Source organism: Chroicocephalus ridibundus, chromosome 20 (assembly GCF_963924245.1).
Source record: "Chroicocephalus ridibundus chromosome 20, bChrRid1.1, whole genome shotgun sequence".
NCBI classification, from domain to species: Eukaryota; Metazoa; Chordata; class Aves; order Charadriiformes; family Laridae; genus Chroicocephalus; species Chroicocephalus ridibundus.
This window is the reverse complement of record NC_086303.1, coordinates 2,712,346-2,732,301: the sequence shown is the minus strand read 5'-3', so window position 1 is coordinate 2,732,301 and position 19,956 is coordinate 2,712,346. Positions and strand designations below refer to the sequence as shown.

The window sequence follows — 19,956 nt, the reverse complement described above, 5'->3', positions numbered from 1 at the left end:
TTACTGCGCTGATGGTGCTTGCGAATCCCGTGCGCTGACGGGTTGGTTTTAGCATGGTGGGAGCTTCTCCCTCGTGTCATTCGGGATCCTGCCCGTGGTGATCGGGGTTTGGGGGCCGAGGCCGGGTGACTCCTTGACTGAGTGTCTCCTGACACCGGGCTCGTGTCCGTGTGTCCCAAGGGAATTCTTTGCTGCAAAACCAGCTCAGAGTCTGACCACGAGTACTGGACACAGAAAAAATACTTTTATTTTCTGTGTAGCGTAGGCAAGCGCGTATTAACACCATAGGCCACGTCCTGCTGCTTGCCCGGACCTGGGGCACATCCCCGGTAGTACTGGTTTGTGCTGGTTTGCTATTTAAAAGTGATTTTTCTTCCTCTTCGGCTGCTGTCTCGTTAGGGTGGAGGGTGTTCGTGGGGGCAGGAGCATCGTGGCTCTCCGTAGCGGAGATTTGCTGACTTTCACTCGGAAGAACGATCGCCCGAAGCTGTGTCCCTCCCACTCGAACAGCCTCAGGAACCGAAGTTCCCAGGCCTTGATAAACCAGGGTGGCTTGTGCTGGTCCGAGTCCGGTAGCCATGACGTGTGGGCTCCCCCGTCCCGGAGCTCTGCAGCAGCTGCTCCGAGTACGGGCACGGAGGAGTGTTGGGGACATGGAGAAGTGTTGGGGACACGGAGCCGCCTCCCCGCCTGTGTTCACCTTGCGCTTGCCTTGGGACCAGTGGAGACGAAAAATGCCTAAACTGGACCTGTCTGTGTTTTCTGGGAGAAAAAAAAATATTCCACAATTCCTGAATGTTCTCCGTTATAATATATCCTAGTTAGCAAAAAAAAAAAAAAGAAATAAAAATATATGTATACACTAAAATCGGTGAGAATTGAACTGGGGGGGAAAAAACATCAAGTGCACCTCCAAAATCAAATCGCTTGAGTCAAGGTTTCCAATTTCAATTTGAATCGGTCACTGGAATGAATTCATCTTTCCACAGCCGAGCCATGCCCTAGATATTCCGAACTCCTTAATTGCGCGCTGATTGCCCGCACGTGCACGCGTGGTTGAGCAAGAGCCGTGCTCGTGAAGTGACGAATGAGTTACCCCTTCGCGGGTGTTCGGGAGCTGCTGCCGTAACCCCTCTTGCTCACAGGTGTATTTATAGAAACCGGTTTATTTCCTGGCTGCGCTCTTGCTGCAGCCGGGGCTTATTTACACGGATTGATGTAAACAAGGGTAAAAAAAACTGCCCCGGCACCTTGTGCCCGGTTTGTGTTCGATAAAACAGCCCTTGCCACGGCCGTTTGAAGGGCCAGCGCTGATCTGTGTTGCAGAGGCTGCCTGTAAGCAGGAAAAATGAATCTGTTGGGGCTTTTTCAGTAATTCCTATTTATCGGGTAACCTGGCTGTAATCCTGCCGCCCGGACGCGCTGGGAGCAGGGACGCCTTCGCGGGTGAGGCTTCGGGCAGGGCTGAGGTTGGTGGGGCAGAGCCCGGCACGAGCCGCGGGGCCGGCTCGGTAGGGCCCAGCTTAGTCACTTCCTTGGGGACGTTCCTTGGGTGCTCCTACCTCCGGTCTGGGAGCCCCTCCTGAGCCTCCGAAAGTTGGAGCAAAATGGCGAGGAGTTCTCTGCCTTCCCAGGAACGGACCTTCTCGCGGGCCGGCGCGGACAGGCACAGCAGAGAACTGACTGTGGAGACCCGAAAAGGGGTGAGAAGACCCCCTGCTGCAGGGGGTGAAACCAGACCCAGCAAAGCCTGGAGACAAACAGTTCTCAGGATGGTCCCGTCTCGCAGCTGCTCCTCAGCCTCCGCGCTGCAGTCACCTGGACGAAGGTGGAGAACCTCAGCCGGCTTCCACCATGTCCCCGCTCTGCTGGGACGCCAGGCTTGGGAGAAAAATCGCCATCCTTGCTCTCGTGTGGATGTAACACCCCGGTGTCCTCCGTCACGAGCCTGGAGCTGTCTTCCATCAGCTGGGAAGAAGAATGTCCCCGCTTGTCTGACGAGGCGCTGTGGCTTGTTCCCCGGATTCCCCGGCTCGACGAGTCCTTACTCATCCGCTGGTTCAGAGCGGGGATTTCACGAGACCCCCTCCGAGCCCCACGAGGACATTTCTCGGCTGGCGGCCGGGTGGAAGCAGAAGCGGGAGAGCCGTCGGTGGCGGTGGGTCTCCCGGCGGTGTTCCTGCGGCGGGGCTGGGTGGGTGCTCAGCGCCCGTTCCGGAGTCCAGAGGCACCTGGACGCGACCGAGGCGTGTCGGGAAACCTGATGCCTCACCTCCGCCGATGTGGAGGCGGAGGGAGGAGGGCCCAAAGACATGTCCCTTCACGCTCGCAACAGCTGAAAACAGAGAAGGAAACTCGCTAGAGCCTTTTGCAGCAGCGCAGGCGGCCTCGCTGTCCCTGTCTCACCCCAGGAGCCCTCCCGCACTCCAGTACTCTGGGGGGGTGGCAGTCCCGCTCCCGCCGGGCGATGAACATCGCAAGGAGAAGAGGCTTTTACAGACAGGAGGTGAACAAAACCCTCTGGGAGCTGCCCAGGAGATACACGTCCCTCCACCCCGTGGGGTCGGGAGCCTACGGCTCCGTCTGGTGAGTGGGGTCCTGCCGGCACGGCACGGGGTGAGCTGGGGGTGTTTGAAGTGTTGCGCCGGTGTGTGTGTGTGGGGGGAGCGAGGAGGTGCCTGTCAGCACCCCTCCATTAGGAAAGGCCATTTGCATGTGTGATGAAGGCGGTTTCCCTCCTGCTCCGGTGCAGTGGGCAGCGGCTTGGAGACTTGGTGGCTTGAAGAAACTGAGATGTTTCCTCCTGTCGTCGCCCTGGGTGGGCTCGGAGGGGAGAGTTTCCCACCTGGACTCACCTCGGTGGCCGTGATGGACTTTAGGGACAACAGGCGACCTTGGGCAGCGGCTCGAGGACCAGGAGAGGCAGCTTGGGGTGTCACCTCCGCGCCGGGGGGGTCGGGCAGCTTTCGCGCTGCGTTGGTCTCTGGCTTTGCGTGAAGTGTTCTGTCTGGCAGCAAAGTCTGTGTGGGGCAGGGGGGAGGGAATACCGGGGTGTCTGAAAGCGATTTGTAGGTGGTAACGGAGGTGGGTGGTGGAAGAGGGGTGGCTGCAGCGTGTCCCCTGCAGTGTGTCCCCGCTGCCTTGGTCCAAGGCAGCTGATGCTGCTGGGCTGCCTGGGGAAAGGAGCTGGACAACACGACCCCTGCCTTGGTCCTGCTTCCAGCTTGGGATCAGCAAATAGAAAGAAGTGATCGTAAACCAGGACTAGTACCGGACTGGGACTTCTCCCTGGCTGATGATAATCCTCAGCCTACGGGAGAGCTGCGAAGTTAATTAATCAGTTGGGCAGCGGTGCCCGCGGCGAGAGCAAGCAGAAGTCGGACCTCGCTTGGTTTTTACGCTGTCGGACGGGGAGGGGGAGACGGGCGACTGTTTGAAAGGTTCGATTCGATATGAAGCACCCGCCTGACGGGATCCGGAGGAAGCTCTTGTTTCATAACGCGCCGAGCTGCTAAAAAAAAAAAAAAAAAAAATAGGTGTGTCTCCTTTTGTAGGCGCCGGGCAAAGTCTGTGCCGGCTGCCGCAGAACGGATCCCCGGATCCCGGAACCCCGGGGCCCGCGCTCTGTCCTTGTCCCCTGGCTGCCTGTTTACAAAGAGGCACCCGGTGTTGCCTTCCCCCGTGCTGCTGCCCGGGTGCATTTAAGCTTCTGAGATGCTTTAAATGAGTCCTGCAAAATCGAAGGCTAAACTTGGCGGTTTTGACGTTTGTCCAGTGTTTTCTGGGTTTTATCATAAAGGAAAGAAGGAAGAAAAGAAAATAAAGACAGGGAAGAGAAATCTTTCCCAAGTTTCCTTGCCCAGTAGAAAAAACCCAACAGGATGATGCCAAGTCTTTTCCTGGTCCCAGGGAAAGCCTCGGCTGCTCCGGAGGTGGAGGGAGGGTGCGGGGTGGTGGTGTGGCACGGGCAGTGCTCAGCAGGGGGTTGGTGCCGATCCCTGCACGAAGCGGAGGTGGATGCCTGTGGGGTTGGGATTTGCTGTCCTCTGCTGGGAATCGCCGGGAAGCTTTGCCGATCGCAGCGTTACGGGGAGCCGCCGGCTGTTACAGCTCGAGCAACTGAGAAACTCCAGCAAAACAGCAAAGATGCGTTTCTTCCCTCATTAATTCTGCCAAAACCTGTAGTGATTTGGCTTCTAGTTGAGTGTAATTGTGGAAGAAGAGTCTTCTGGCCCCTCCAACGCTGGTCGGGCCGATCTCTGCCGGGGCCACGGCTCTGCCTGCCCAGGGTCATCCCGAACTTCAGCCGTTCATCAAACCTGTGCTGGGAAGAACATGGTGGGTTCTCCCGACGGCGGCAGCTGAATTAACTCTCAGCTGTGCCTCACGGCAAGGGGGACGGTCGCGTCCCTGCTGGGCAGGCTGCAGCTCCGTCACCCGAACTGTCCTGTGGGATAGATCCATGCTCCGCAGGCTGGAACGCAGGTGAGAACACGCACCCTCAGATTAGGAAGTCTGCCCTGAATTCTGCAGAAGTTGTTTGACTACGTGACCCGAGTCCCTTCCTCTTACTTCCCTCGCTTCTCAGAACAGTTAACGCTGTGTTGTCCCCTCTGCCGACACCCGCTGAAATCCCGAAACGGAGCCACCCCTTCCCTGTCCTCCCGCGATACCCCACGCCATCTTCAGCGCTGAAGCTGCCTCGCGTGGCCGTTCCTGCACTCCCTTTGCTTTCCCCATCTGAATGCGTCGACAAAATGGCCATCGCGCCTCTCGAGGGATGTCTCTGCTCTCGTCACGCGCAACTTAGAGCGACCGGCAGGGACCTCGGTGGCCAAGAGCGGGGAGATTGCCCGATGGTATCGAGGAGGTTGATGGGAGCTGCTGACAGCCCAGGCTGCCGGGGGACGCAGAACAACCGACCGCTTGTGGCCGACAGAGGAGAAAAAGCTGCGCAAGAGACTCCCAAGATTTGCAGCAAGGAACTGGTGACCCCTGCTCAGTGTTGAACCCAAGGAAAAGCCAGGCGGAGCGGGATATTCCTGCCTCTCCCACTGTAATCAGCCCTAAACCCAGCAAAATGCGCTGTTTGATTGCGTTATTACAGACGGCAGTTCCCTGTTTATTCACTTTATGAAGTCTGGCCTCTGAGTGATGGCCCTGCAGCTCACGGTGACGTCGCTCTACAGCTTTATGGTACCTGCCCCTCCTCGTCTCGGGTGCTCCCAGGGCCTCGAGGAAGGAGCCGTGGCTGCCGCCGGGGACCGGTGGGGGTGAATCCCGCGTCCCTTCGGAGAAGGAAGCGGGGGAAAAAAAAGTGTCTGTGGGAGGCTGGAGGATGCGCGCGAAGCGCTAACGCCAGCGTTCACGAGGGCTCGGGTTAGGCTGTGCAGCTGCGCGTGGGAGTGAACGTGCCGATTTATAGCCCTTCCCTTTCCCCGCGAGATAAGGATTTACAAAGGACGGGAACCGCTCTGGAAACCCACAGCGTGATTTGCCCCTCGGCAAACCCTGTTCGCCTCTTGGGAGGGGTCGAGGAGGGCCCGAGGCAGCAATGTGTAACGGGGTGCACTGAGACCCCCCTGAAAAATACCGAGAATCCCGAATTACAGCTGTCCCTGCCCGAGGAGCTCCCTCCCCTCCTCTTATCTGGTGAAACCTGGGGCCTGACCAAAGAGCGGAGAAAGTGTGGTGGGGTCGCCCTGCCCGGCCGCAGACAGCAAACGCCACCAGAGGGAATAACGCGTCACGTCCCCAGCGACGGCTGTTGTACCACGTTTTCATCAGCTTTGTAAAAGACTCCCATTTTCAGCCAGACCCGCTGTTCCACAGAAGCACACGTACGGCATCACAGATCCTGAACGCGGGAGAATGAATTCCCGCAGCCTGTGTTTTCGGTGTGTGACCTCCGCTGCCTTTGCTCCGGAATACAACGAAGAGGCTGACGGACCTTTAAAAGACAACAACCCCCAAGCAGATGGTGAAGCAGGAATTGCTTTATTCCCTTATCTCCACGCGGTAGGGAAGGAGACGGCAGAGTTAGACCTAATCCTGACCTTTCGCCGTTTGTGTCTGCCTCTTCTCGCGGTCCTGCTAGCTCACTCCTGCAGGTTAAGGGAAATAAAGACCGGGTCACTCATACTTTGCTTGGTGTCCCACCTCGCCCTCCAAGGAGCACGGGCTGTGTTCCGCTGGCTCATGGTGACACCTCTGTGCGCAGAGCTCCACTGGGAAAGACCGAGGGGCTTTTCTTTGCCGTTCTTCTGCGAGGCCCAGAATTAGCTCTTCTCGAAGAGAAGACCTTTGCTATTGCAAAATTCGTTAAAAACGCACTGCCCGTGTCAGAACTGGTTTTTATTTGTCTGCCGCAGTTCAGCCATCGACAAGAAGACAGGGGAGAAAGTGGCTATCAAGAAGCTCTGCCGCCCGTTCCAGTCAGAGATCTTTGCCAAGAGAGCGTACAGAGAGCTCATGCTGCTGAAGCACATGCAACACGAGAACGTAAGTACTCTCTTTTTTTTTTCTCTCTCTATTCCTGCTGAAACAAGGGGCATTTTCTTGCCACCTGGGAGCGAGTCCTTTCTGGTGGCATCACCTTCGTTGTAATCGAGAGGTCCTGACGCTTGGCACGCGCGGGCAGTCTCGGGGTTTGACTGCTGCCTGCCTGCTGCGCCCAGTTGGCACCAGGCTGAAGCAGATGTGTAATGGGTGCTCCCGTGCATTAGTAAGAGGAAAAGCAGCCGCGCAGCATAGTGAGGAGTCCTCGGATTCCTCAGATGGAGTTCTGGGTGCTCACCCACACGCGCGTGCCGATGGAGAGCTGCCCCCCGAGTCCCACGTGCACAGCAAATGCTTTCCAGGTTTCAATGTGGACTTCTCTTCCCCGTCAGGTCATTGGGCTGCTTGACGTCTTCACCTCCGCCGCCTCCTACCAGGGATTCCAGGACTTGTAAGTTTGGTTTTTGCGTTCGTTCTCTCCAGACTCAGCCATTGCCCAAGACACCCGTCACGCCGGGTAACAGCTCAGGTTGGGGCGCAGCCCAACACAGCGAGCTGAAAAGGGGCCAGAGCAAAGCCCAACATCCCCAAATAACAGGGAAAAATCAAAAAACCAAGTCAGTTCCTGTGGGTAAAACACCCGGAATACGTCAAGAGATGCCATGCCATGCTCACAGCTGGGAGAACACGGTATATAGAGAGCGAGGGATGTAACGAGGAGGCACCGCATGCCATGGGGCATCACACGCAGCGTGATCCATGCTAAGGCACTGCCTGTGTGAGGCTGCACTCGGAACGGGAGAAGTCTTGTTCACCAGGCCCTGGGGCAATTAAACTGGGAATTTTAAAGATCTGGCTTTCTCTTCATCTTGATTCTGACTGTTCTTTTTTTTTTTTTTTTTTTTTGGCATTTCCCTCAGTGTTGATGGTCAGGTTGGACGAGTCGTTTTCCCTTCCCCGTCCTTGAGCACGAGCAGCGTGTGCCGGGGTCTGGGTTTTGGGCTGACGGCCAGGTGTTTGGCAGCCTGCGGGAAAAGCGTCTGAGGGTTCTCAGAGCGGTTCCTGCTGGAAGACCGTCAACTAATTAGCAGTCTCAGTAGGCAGGCCAAAGACTGAAGGAAGCGAGATGTTGTCATCTCAGGCAGGGCCGCAGAACATTACAAAGATAAATTTGGGAGCCAACGCAGCAGTTTTGCAAGACTCTTTAAAGCTGCGCAAGATGTTTCAGCTCCCGGGTGGTGTGAGGCTGTCTGGAATTGATAATTGAGGTCTAAAGTAAACTAATTCAAGATCATTAAAGTTTTGGAAGACTCTTGTTGTTACTTGATGTCAGATATCCAATACGAGGGAAGGAGAAAGAGCAATTTTCAGAGCAGGTTGAAAGCCCAGCATCACTGCAGGCTGTGCTAGCGTAGCTGGGGACACTGTCACAACTCCTCTTAGTTACAGTAACACAGCCAAAAAAACCCCCAAACCAGTGAGAACAAGGCTAGCCTGGTTCCCTGTGTTTTTCTTCTAGACTCAGGGCCTTGTCTTACTGCCTTTTAGCTACCTGGTGATGCCGTACATGCGGACAGATTTACAAAAGATCATGGGACATGAATTCAGTGATGAAAAGATCCAGTACCTGGTCTACCAAATGCTGAAAGGGCTGAAGGTAGGTGGGTCTGGAGGAGTTTAGTGACTCCCCGTGTCTCCTCTACACGTCACCAGTGGTTGACCATCACTAAACCCCCTTCCAGCACTGTATGGGGAGATTCGGGGGGTTTATGCATCCCCCGAGAACAGACATTTGCTGTTGAACTCCTCTCGTTCCAGCACGCATCAATAAAATGACTGTTTGTTCACGTCAGTCACTCGGGTACCGGAGCAATCGGCAGTCAGAGACCTTGCGATGGTTCTCCTGTGACAGTGGTTGTGTCAGCCCAAACCCTTAGCAAAATTCCACGTAAAAAGGAAGAGGCTGGTAGCAAAAGGAGCTTCTGCTGAATTCCTAGCAGGCTCTTGGGGGAAAAGACAGAGGGGATGATTTTCTATTCAATAGAATACGGGAGGAACCTGCTGCTGTAACTGGCTTTTGAGAGAGCAGAAAGCAACCGCTGCAGACCCTGGGGTGTGGAGACAACGTCTTACCGCTGCCCTCTGTAATGTCCTTCACCGGGAGTCGGAGCCGTGGCTTACAGGCATTAACGAGTTCACCTTAATCACACCTTTCCCCAGCTCGCTGTTATCTTCAGTTTAAGTAAAGGGGGGAAGAACACACGGAAGGTTTAACCGGTGTGAGAAAAGCCACGTAGTCAGTTTCTGCAACTCGGATCTGATTTCCAATTTTAACGATGAGATTTATTTTTTTTTTTTCATGTGGTTCAACACCCAAACCGACCAAGTTTTCAGGTCCTCTGCTCACCATGTTCCTACCTGTAACCCCGATGCCTTTGATAGTTTGAAGCTATCAGTGCACTCGCTCTAAGGAACCATTGCTCCGTACCTCCTCTGCGGCTCTATGCCTCTTTTTTTTTGGGGTGGCGACGTTAACTGCAGACACTGTCAGAAATTCAGTGCGGAGATTTCTTGTCAAACTGCTGCTTTGGGGGGGCTGGGGGCAAGGTCTTGTTCGTAGCTCTCGTTTCTCTGCTGGAGAACAGAAAGTCTTGTCTGCTGGTGCTCACATTGTGGCTCCTCTTTTTATTGCAGTATATCCATTCGGCCGGCATCATCCACAGGGTAAGTTCATGTGCGCTCTTACTCTGAATTTCGTCTGTTTAGGAGAAAACACAGCTTGGTCGTAAAGTTAATAAATTCCTAAACATCATTTCGCTAATAGCCTCGTCTGCTCTAAGGTCTCTCTGGTGTCCTCCCGCTTTTCCCTCCTACACCCTGTATGTGTTTGGATTTGCTCATTTGTGCGGCATTTTGGGGAAACGTTGTGTTTTCTGATGAGCTGAGAAGCATTTTATGATGCTTTTTGAATTCAAACTGTTTCAGGAAAAAATAAAGCCGTGATCTAAAGCTGTACAGTACAGCAGGCACGCTGTCTTTGCCGTATCAGTGCTGGGCTCGGGCTGTTATGGGATCCCACCAAAGATGAGCAGAGGTTTGGCTGAGGCTCGTGTTGACGCGTTGCAAATACAAACATCCTTATGATTCTGCTTTTGTCTGTTGTAGGACCTGAAGCCAGGAAACCTGGCTGTGAACGAAGACTGTCAGCTAAAGGTAGGTGGAAAAGCGCCCCTCTGTAGCACGTAGCGTATCAGATTGTGGAGGAACTGCTCTGCCAGCAGGAATTTGGCACCGTCATGTTTCCTCTTGCCTTCCGAGACTCGATTCGAGGCGTTTCATTACTCGGCGGTTGCAGGCAGTGGGAAATACTCACCTGCTGATGTAACTTGCTGAATCAGGGCCCAAGACTTGGAATGAACATCCTGTCGCCGTAATTCCTGTGGCATGGCAGATCGTAATGCCTTCCTAAATAAATTCAGTACTGCTGAGCAATCCTCGCGTTAGGTGAGCGATCCCTGAAGGATAACTGGATTCAACCACGGTTACCCTTTGGTTCTCCTTGACGTGATGGTTGTGATTCCAGCCAAAGTTCTTTTCAGTGTTGCTCTGAAGGATTTGCTTGCAGCTCGCTGGTGCGGTGCTCCAGCGTGTGTTTTCTGTAACACATATTACAGGGAATGGCTCCATTGTCCGTAAAGGTTGGGTCAAGCTACGTTCATCTCCAGCATTAAGGGAGAGGCCACCCCCTGCCAGCTGCAAGGTGTTTTTATAGGAAAGGGTGAGTCGGGGTGGCTCCCAGCACATCTTTGCCGCCAGGTTATAGAACAACTCAATTAAATAAAGCTCAGAGAGTTGAAACTTAAGCTTCAAGAAAGGAAGCGACCTTCCAGGTAGCCCACAGCTCTGGTCCTTTCGGCAGGGTCTTCACACAACTGGTTTTGCAGCCGGCTTGCAATTTACAGTGGAATTAAGACAAACCTGTTAGTTCTTTGTACCGTCCCGTGGGTGGCTCTGGTGTAGTTGGGGCCTTCGTTATTATCTGATTGGATCGGCTTCGTTTCCTTTTAGAAGTAGATTCTCACTTGCCCGTAGGATTTCTCTTTTCTTTCCTGCCCTTCCTTCTCCCTCTTCCTTTGGTCACCTGCAGATCTTGGATTTTGGCTTGGCCAGACACGCTGATGCTGAGATGACGGGCTACGTGGTGACGCGCTGGTACAGAGCCCCAGAAGTCATTCTGAACTGGATGCATTACAACCAGACAGGTGAGCTGCCTGGCGTCGGTGGTGTCACCGTCTGGTGACGAGCCCGGGGATCCTGCTGTCACGCCTGGGTCAAATCTCACGTAACCCTCCAGATGTTTTTCTTCTTTATCATCGGTGTCCCCTGGAGCGGAGCGAGTCCCAGAGCTGTTGCACAACTCCCAAAGCTGGTGCCTGCGGGAAATGATGAAAGCAGAGATTTTAGCAGCATAGAAAGAACAGGGGAGGGTGGAAAATGGGAGTGAAATTTAAATCGGTGCCTGCCCCAAAACACAAAGCAAGCAGCAGCCCCAGCAATCATTGCTGCCTTTTTACTGTCCATTTTTCTTTTTTTCCTTTTTTTTTTTCTCCCTTTTTCTCTCTGAACAGTGGATATCTGGTCTATTGGCTGTATCATGGCAGAAATGCTGACCGGGAAAACGCTGTTTAAAGGAAAAGACTGTATCCTTTCAAGCTGAACCTTTTCCCTGGGGGGAGTAATAATTCTTGGTGTGCGTGAAAGCGCTTTTATGAATGAGGTTACTGAGAAAAGCAGGTGTCGGTCTGGTTTACCAAGGGGTAATCGCAGGGACCCATTACAGTCAGTACAGACCAATCACAGTCTTTTTGGTGAGGAAAACAGAGAGAAGATGGGAGGGGGCCCAGCCACCCTTAGAAATACACCTCTGTGCTGGCCACGTGTGCTCTAAATCATTAGTCTGACCTCGCGTGGCCATAGCTCCAACCCCAAACCCTTCCGTATCCCCCTGTCGCGGGCGGAGTGAATAACTTCACTTGTAAGAGAGTAGTGAAATGTTTATTAACATAAACCAGTGATTTAACAAAGTTAGCAGTGAATGCGACAGTGTTTTACGAGATTCGATGCCAGGGTACACTTGGTTATTTACTGCGTCGAGGCCGGGGTCAGACAAGCTCTCAGGGAGACCCCTCCGTTGAGTCAGGAGGCTCAGAAAGGACCCCCCGGCTTTTAAACTTCTTCTCAGAGAGGGGTCGGGATGCGGCTGGATCCAGTCCTAGTCCCAGAACTTGGTCAACGGTTTATGTCTAAAGGATTATATATGCACAATCAATCCTTAGATCCCTTAGCTAAGATTTCAAAGTTTAGCATGCTATTAGTCACTTACCGAGAACCTGTTGCGGCAAGGAATCTCTCAGCCTCGAGGAGAAGAACCTTAAGTGAGCGTCCCCACTCAAGGGGAGAGCCTGGCGTGCAGCCGCTGCCATGCAGGAGAGCTCCAAGGGCTCTTGGGCTGTCCACTGTTTATGGAGTAGGAGAATTGACCTACAGTCATATTCTCATGGGAACAAGATACCCAGGTTCCCACTCCAGACAGGGTTTTGGTTATGTTGCCAGCCACCTCCCACAGTTCAAGTGCAACTCATCACAACTCCTGCTGATGGCCATGGCTTGAGCAGGAGCCGGGGGGTAGGAAAAGGGGAGAGCACACCGCCACACCCCCAAGCCCACGGGCACATGCCCTGGCTGAGTTGTGCCGGCAAAATTATCCGTTGATGAAAATGTCATCCTAGGAAAGAAGCCTTGGAGCTCTTTTTGACGGTACAATGAGTCTCTGCTCGTGCGGCTCTGTTGGGTTTGTATCATAATCTACTCGTAGCTCCCACGGGTCCTCAGGCTCTCCGGTTCCCAGCCCATGGGCTGAGCTGTTGGGGGGTGTCCAGGGGTGGCTCCCAGACGGATGATCTTTAACGCAGCCTGCCAGACCTAGATCAACTGACTCAGATCCTGAAAGTAACGGGCCATCCAGGAGAAGACTTCGTGGAGAAGCTGGAGGACAAAGCGGTAAGAAAGTTCATTGTGGACTCAGGTCTTGGTGGCAGAGGTTGGTGGGGAGCGGTGAACTTGGCCCTGTCTTTGAGATGGGAGAGGTGCTGCTTCTGCGACAGCAAGTCTGTTGGCAGAAGGTGCTTGGCAAGGAAGATGTTTCTCTTTGCTGGTGGCACATCTGATGGATTTGGCGTTGCGTTGGGAACTGGTGTGGATTGCAGGGACTCTGGGTGAGGTGCCTGATGCCCCAGAAAACCACTGAACTCCTCTATTATCCAGTTTGGCCCTTAAAGCAGGAATATTTCTGCATCTCAAGTGATAAAAATAGTTCCTTGCAAACCGGTCATTTGAGTGTGACATCTGGGATGATTCGGTTTTCTCTCGGTTTGCCTTTGCCCGTCTGAGCCATGAGACCCAAGACCCGTATTTCACAGCCCCCGGCACTTCCCCACCTGCAGTAAATGTCTACGCTTTCCTCTCTCTTTCAGGCGAAGAGCTATATCAAGTCCCTTCCTAAAATCCCTAAGAAGGATTTGTCTGTGCTTTTTCCCAAAGCCAGTCCTCAGGGTAAGTCATCTCCGGCGTTTCTCACGAGCTTTCACAGCTGGATGGAGGCAGACTGACTGCCACAGCTCCAATGTTTTTTTCCTCCTCTTTCTCATAATTTCTTACAACTTTATCCCTTGCAGGTTGTGCCTCTGCCCTTCCCCAGGGCAAATACATATGAGTTAAAAGCAAAATGATTCTTTATTGGTATTACAATGGCGATGTTCTGCTGTTCTTGGCCATTTACTACTTTCTTTCTTTTTTTTAATGTTAAAATGACACAGCCTGTAACATGCAATATTTAAGGAAGAGGGAAACTTCTGACTCTTTTATCAGCAAGCCCGAAGAGAGCGGGTGCTGGATATAACGGGATGTCTCGGTTGTGGGATGCAAATTATGGCATTAGGACAGTTGCAAATATCAGCTCCACTTGGTATGAGAGTTGGGATGAATTTTGGCTGATATTGGCTTCCAGATCTCGCTGTTTGTAGCCAAGCAGGTGCTGGTATGATCAGTAACATTTAGATAAACAGAACAGCTCTTGTTTTTTCATTATTATTTTCCAGCTCCGCAGAGAAGGCATCACAGGTTTTGATAAAGTGCTAAGAGAGCCCTGCAGTCCACGCCAGTGATTTTTTTAATTTATTTTTTAGAGTATAGCTTACCTCCTAACTGTTTGTTGAACACCTGGGTCTATTGATATTTTTAACAGGCAGCTGAGATGTGCAATTTTCAGGGTAAAAATTGATCTCTTACAAGGAGCTTTTCTCCCCACGTAGATTTGAGGTGAGAGTGAGCAAAACTCTTCTAAAAGCCGAAAGGAAGAAAGCATTAAGACGCTAAAACCAAGGGGGAACGGGGCTGACAGAGCAGTTGGTGTCTGAGTTTCCTGCCTTCCTGTTTACCAGGGATGTATAGGTTTCTATATAGATCACTCATGTTAAGACTACTTGAGTTGCAGGGGTCAGAGTGAAAGCAAATGATGAAAACTGAAAAATACCTTGAAGTTACTGGCTTGCTCTTTGTGTTCTTGCAGCCCCACCTGTGCAGCAAGGCTTATTCCAGACTAATTTGTTATTTCTGCACAATTTACACCTCCAGTTCTGTCAGCAAGAGCTCCCTGAGGCTGCTGTTGGGCAGCCTTTGCATCCCCTCCGATGGGAGCTCGGCGCTACCTCGGCGAGGTCGAGGAATTTCTTTCATTTTCAGGTCTGGAGAATGTAGTACTGGAAACACCCGTCCCATCACTTGCAGGGCTCGTGTGCGGGATGCCTGTTCTCTGTCGCACCTTGCTTAGCCCTGTTGCCGTCTTCTCCTACAGCAGTGGACCTGCTTGACAAGATGCTGCAGCTGGATGTGGAAAAGCGCCTTACGGCGACGGAGGCGTTGGCTCACCCCTATTTCGACCAGTTCCGAGACGTCGAGGAGGAGACAGAAGCCCAACAGTCCTACGATGACTCTCTGGAACACGAAAAGCTTTCGATAGACGAGTGGAGAAGTAAGAAGTTTATCTTCTTTGAGGTTCCTGGCTAACACAAGACTTTCCCCACCCCTCTCTCCTTACTGTGCCCACACTGGGCAAGGCTGCGATTACCTGCTGGTGATTGCGCACATCGCCCTGGCCTTGCCCTTGATTTTGTGCATTCAGCAAAGACCCCTCCAGCTCTTCAGGCAGACTTTTTCTGCCTCTCTGCTTTGTCTCTTCCAGCTTGTACCTGCCATATCCCCTCCTCTGAATGCCTCCTCTCTGCACATATAACAGTCATAAACTTTCATTTGCGCCCTCTAAGATCGCACATTCATGGTTATTTTGTTCTGTTTTTCAAGAGCATATTTACAAGGAGATCTTGTCCTTCAGTCCCATCGCACGGAAGGACTCGAAGAAGCGAAGTGGGATGTCATTATAGCGACCGGCGCGGCCGTGGCTGGGATTCACTTCTCCCGGATGATGGAGCGGATCCACTCCACGCTGCCGTGCTGGTGGCCATCGTTTGGCCTGTGGGACTTCTCTGGGTGCCAACGCAAGGATGACGCCGTGCTGTGGGCATTGGACTTTATTCTACTAAAGGGGGAAGCACCCCAAACAGTTTTCAAGACAAAAGATAAATATATTCTCATTGAAACTTTAACTGGGAGAATTTTACCTGGTGTTTCTTTATTACTTTTTTTTTTTATTTGTCCACTTAAGAGAGCGGCGGTTTCATTGCTCTTTTCTCTTTAGGCTTTCCAAGCACAGGTTTTAGTACATTAATTATGGATAAGGTAAAGAAAAAGGGAAAATTGTCTGGGAAGTGAGTCCAAGGCAAAATAATCAGAAATAGTGAAATTCAGCATAACAAGACTTTATCCAACCCAACTCCGCGTGCAGACAAGCAGCATCCAGCACAGCGAGGGTGCTGGGACGGTCTCGGTGCCAGGACACCACAGGAGTCCAGTCCATCATGGGACCGGTCTGTGTTCAGAGCAGCTCCAAACCCTTGCTATACACGCGACTCCCTGCTACGGTGCTTCCCCCTCCAGACAGCTGCTGCCTCCTCTTTTTTTTTTTTTTTTGCTCTGTTTATTTCATTCCCTGCGTTTTGAATAGTGCCATCTCCTCCTTATTGCTAGCAAACACATCCCGGGACTTCAAGGCCATTTCCCACATTGATAGACCAGGTATCCCACGGAGCTGGGTTATAATCTACCCGTCCTGCTGCCCTTCCTTTGTGCCCAGCTGGTTTCCCCAATGGTTCTCCCTCCACCACACTTATCTCTGGCTGAGCACCCTCTCCCTGGAGTCACCCTGCCTGCTCCAGGCTGCCTTTATCTCCCTCACCACCTATATTCTCATACCTTCTGCCCTGCGGGATCAGCAAAACCAGGGATCCTCTGGCTTTGGTTCTCTTTAACGGCTGCTTGTTCCTCAATACGAAGAGACATCTAAATAGATGATTTGGAAAATCGTTAATAGTCAGTCCTAAGGCTCAGCTCTCAAAGTAACTAAGAAAAGTTCATGTACTGGGGGGAGGGAGAGCAGAAAAGTGTGTTGCATGAACAACCTAGCACTAGCAGAAAGAGGAACACAATAAATCAACTCAGTGGCCACAGAAAATAAGTTCAAATATCTTCGTTTCTTGGTATGAGATTAGCTCCTTCAGTCTACATCTAAGATAATAAATAGAGTATCTCAGGAAACCCGCTACCGGCTAGAAAACATGAGTAACAGCTTCGCAGATTCCCTTTACTGCCCTTTGATTGAGGTTTTGCATTTCTTATTCATCTAGACAAATTTTACTGCCTTCACTTCTTTAGTGAGTAATTCTTTGGTAGTTACAAGGAATCGTCTTCTCCCAGGTGCTCAGAGCCCCCGCGAGTGACGGGGTTGGGACGGTGTGGTGCTGCTGGCACTGGGCTGGGGAGAGCGTCCCCAGCCAGCCGCATCCAGCCCTGCTCGAACACAGTTTTTTGGTAGGTCTAGATGTTTATATGAGATGAAAAACAACATAATAATCTCTTTTTTTTTTTTTTTTTTTTGCTCCTGGATGTAGGCAAGAAAAAACATACGACGATGTGAGAAAATCCAGACGATTTGCCTGGATTTAATTGCTTTGGAAAGGTGTGGAGATAGCATCGTGATAAGAGAGTATGATACATAAAGGGGGGAAGGCTGTTTTACGAACGCAGACCAACCAGTCAGTCATCTGGGTCCTCCCTCCAGGGAAAGTTTGTTCCATCTTTTGGTTCTACAATATGCTAAATAGTTCGTTCGTTCGCATTTAAAAGAATGTTTTGATCTTTAAAGTAATTTGATGTACTGGAGGTACACCGATATCATCTGAAGCCTGGCATTTCTTGATGCGTACGCGTCCGTGTGTCCCAAGCCACCAGCACAGGGGTGTTTGCTAGAAATGTTATTACCATTAGAACAGAGGAGAGATGAAAAATAATTACAAGAACAAAATAAGCGAAAGGGATCTGAAAGTGGTATTGTTACAACCATGTTATTACACAGTTCTTGCCTTGGTGAGTTTGGGTTTTATATGAGCATCTAAATACTCGTGCTGAGAGTAAACCAAGAGTAACTGATCCCCAGGGTGGGACACTTCAGGATAGCAAAAGTGGAAGAGCCGGGTTTTGGGGAGTAAAGGGACTCCCAACGTAGTTTCAAAGTCTGAGACTTTTGTTCTGCAAGTTCCTGGCTCTCTTTCCAATTCATCTTGATGATCTCGTAGACGATACCTCTCATTAGTCCTTTTGAAATACATCCCACATGTGCTTGTGTGGCTTATTCTAAACTGCCAGGTCTTGACCACCGGTGTCTGAGGTGACGTCCAATACATCGGACAGTATTTTTTTGAGAATTTTTCCCTTCCTCCTCTATGCTTGGAAATTCTCGTTGTCCATACGCTAAACAGTTAATTGCCAGAGTTTCCTAAGTACAATGGGGTCTTTGGGGGAAATTTATCCCTTCTCTGCAGTGCTACAGAATAGATTTTTTATTTTTTTTCCTCTGGCAGGCCTTTATTTATTCCTGCTCAAAATATGAATGAATATGCTTCGCTCCCACCAAAAAAAAAAAAAATCTTTAAATATATATTAGAACGCCCCCCAGCCTGTCACATATTCCCTTAAACACGGCTTTGGTTAATAATCACAGTCCTAGAAATGCTAATTGCGAACGCGAAATTTGTAGAGGTGCTTACAGAAAAAAAACCAAAAAAAAAACCAAAAAAAAAAGACCTAATTCTCTGCTGGTTATACGCTGAGCAGGATACAAGCGCACAGCCATCTATACAGAGTGATTCTCTAACCAGGCACCTACCTGCAGCTTTGCTGAGGGATGGGAAAACGTTCGTTTTCTTGAATGAACTCTAATAAACGTCTGCATAGGTTGCATGTCCCTCCGTATTAACGTTACAAGGCTGAGACAATCCTGAGCAGTAAGGGAGCTGTGATTCACTCGCGTTCAATAGCTTCTGTGATCTGACAGTCCGCCCAGGAGCTCAGGCTTATGCCATCGGTCCCTTTTGCGGCGTGTTGTGGGAAGCTGTCAAGTGTAAGGCTCACCAGCAGTAAGACAGGTTTGTCAGATATAAAACAATGTACAAAACATGTATGTGAATATAGATCTGTTTTGGACCTACGGTTTTTCCCTACAATTACAGGTGCTTGGTTGCCAAAGAGCTGTTCAGCTCTTAAGACCTCTTGCTAATGTATTCTGCCTGCAGTTGACAGCAAAAAACTATAAATATCTCTAAATTATTGCGATACCGTTCCAAATCCTTTCCTGTACGCCGGTGGCCGCGCACAGACCCACCCTGCAATCCAGAGGTGCGACTGGGGCTCATGCGAGAGTATCTGAACTCGCTTTATGTATTAACAGCACAGCCTGTGAAGCAGCAGGGAGCTCAGCACAAGTTAGCCTGAATATTTACTCAGGATCTCCAGAAATTTGTTCAACCCATGCTGAATCGGGTGTCTCTGCAGATCCACGGCTTATGGATGTAGTCATTAGATGTTTCGACGCGAGGCAGGCACGGCTGTTAGTTGTGATAACACCTTTGGACTGCAGCATGAATATCTTCCTAGTTGGCATCTTCTTCCCTATTACAGTTGGTCGGATCCAGCCAGTGATTCCAAAGTCCATCCCAAGGGACACATGCCAAGAGACAAGTGTCTTTGCTGTGCGAGAGCTCAGGGCACGCAGTCCCCAGGGCTACAGAAAAGTATTTGTTGAGAAGGTGTATGAACTCCGTAATATATGCAGTATTTCTCAACTCTCCGCCCCTTCTGTAGCTGCTGAGTCACTTTGGTTCGGTTTAGCCAGGACGCACGCTCTTTCATTTTCTTCTTTGCCTTAAGTGATACCTCGTTTTGCGGTACAGACCTCAAATAAGGGAAAACTGCAACATTACCAGAATTTTCTGAGCTCTCATCCCCACTGGGAACTGCTCAAAGTGACGTCGTGTTTCTTGGCTGTCTCTCCATTGCAGCTCACGGCGTGTAGCGCTCGGGATAACCCTCCAGCGGCTGCAGCTTTTCGATATGACGGTGTTGATGTTATCCTGCGGTAGCTGTGCAGATGCTCTGCGCTGATGAGATGCGGTTTCTCTTGGCTCATATCTTTTTGGGCCACATACAAGCCCTTTGCCTCACTCTGCTCGTAGGTGGGGACAGTGAGCACAGAACCCTTGTGATGTTCCTGGATTCCCCTCGAAATTCCCTCGAAATTCAATGGGTTTGTTACAAAGTGCTTGGAAAAGCTGGGCTGGAGGACACGCAGCGGTGTCCTGCTGACTCTGTCTTGAAGAACCCCGGCTTGATGAGAGCAAGGGACCATCCTTTCTTCTTCCCAAGTGTGAGACAACCTGCCTTTTCCTTGAACGGTGGAAGGGAGAAGTTCCAGCTGCATCGGTCAAACAGCAGTTGAAATATTGTCCTTTTGAACCTGGCATCTGACTTGGCTGCCATGTCCCCTGCGTAATCTTTAACGGAGGTCAGAGAGGAGCTCTCTGCAGCTGCCATAAACCTCTCGGAGAGCTGCAGGCGTTTAGAGCTGCTTCTGCCCTGGTAAAATGAGGCTCAGTGGTTAGCAGCAGAGGGTCATCATCCAGGTGAGTGTGCGAAACAGTCCTAAAAAGATCAGTCTTGTAGAGAAAAAGTGAGTAAATCTATGGAGACTTCTGGAGCATGGAGCTTTCTTTCAGAAATTCATCTGTTAAGGTGAAGAACCCATTCAGACAGAGCTCATAAAGCACTTTAAATGGGAATTCAGGGTGTGATTTCTTAGTCATCTTGTCCCACGTCAAAAGGGGACAGGCAGGCCTGAAGAGGGAGTTTGCTGGCTGTCTGGAATGGTGGCTGAGGGAGAAAACACCTTTGTGA

General features: G+C 51.1%; 1 protein-coding gene and 1 long non-coding RNA gene across 2 annotated transcripts; one reads left to right on the top strand and one right to left on the bottom strand.

Annotated features, from left to right (window-relative positions):
• Nucleotides 1–132: 132 nt before the first annotated feature.
• Nucleotides 133–15,904, top strand: MAPK13 (mitogen-activated protein kinase 13). The gene is made up of 12 exons (XM_063356801.1): nt 133–2,586; nt 6,372–6,501; nt 6,891–6,949; nt 8,047–8,155; nt 9,193–9,222; nt 9,664–9,711; nt 10,646–10,760; nt 11,127–11,198; nt 12,479–12,558; nt 13,032–13,110; nt 14,411–14,587; nt 14,917–15,904. The coding sequence occupies exons 1-12, from the start codon at nt 2,468–2,470 to the stop codon at nt 14,994–14,996; spliced, it is 1,098 nt and encodes a 365-aa protein (XP_063212871.1). The 5' UTR covers nt 133–2,467; the 3' UTR covers nt 14,997–15,904.
• On the bottom strand, nt 14,418–19,803 carry LOC134525694 (uncharacterized). Its single transcript, XR_010073832.1, has 3 exons — nt 17,894–19,803; nt 15,925–16,011; nt 14,418–14,550 (listed from the first exon to the last, which is right to left on the bottom strand). It is a non-coding gene; the product is annotated as an uncharacterized LOC134525694 (long non-coding RNA).
• Between the last annotated feature and the right edge of the window lie 153 nt (nt 19,804–19,956).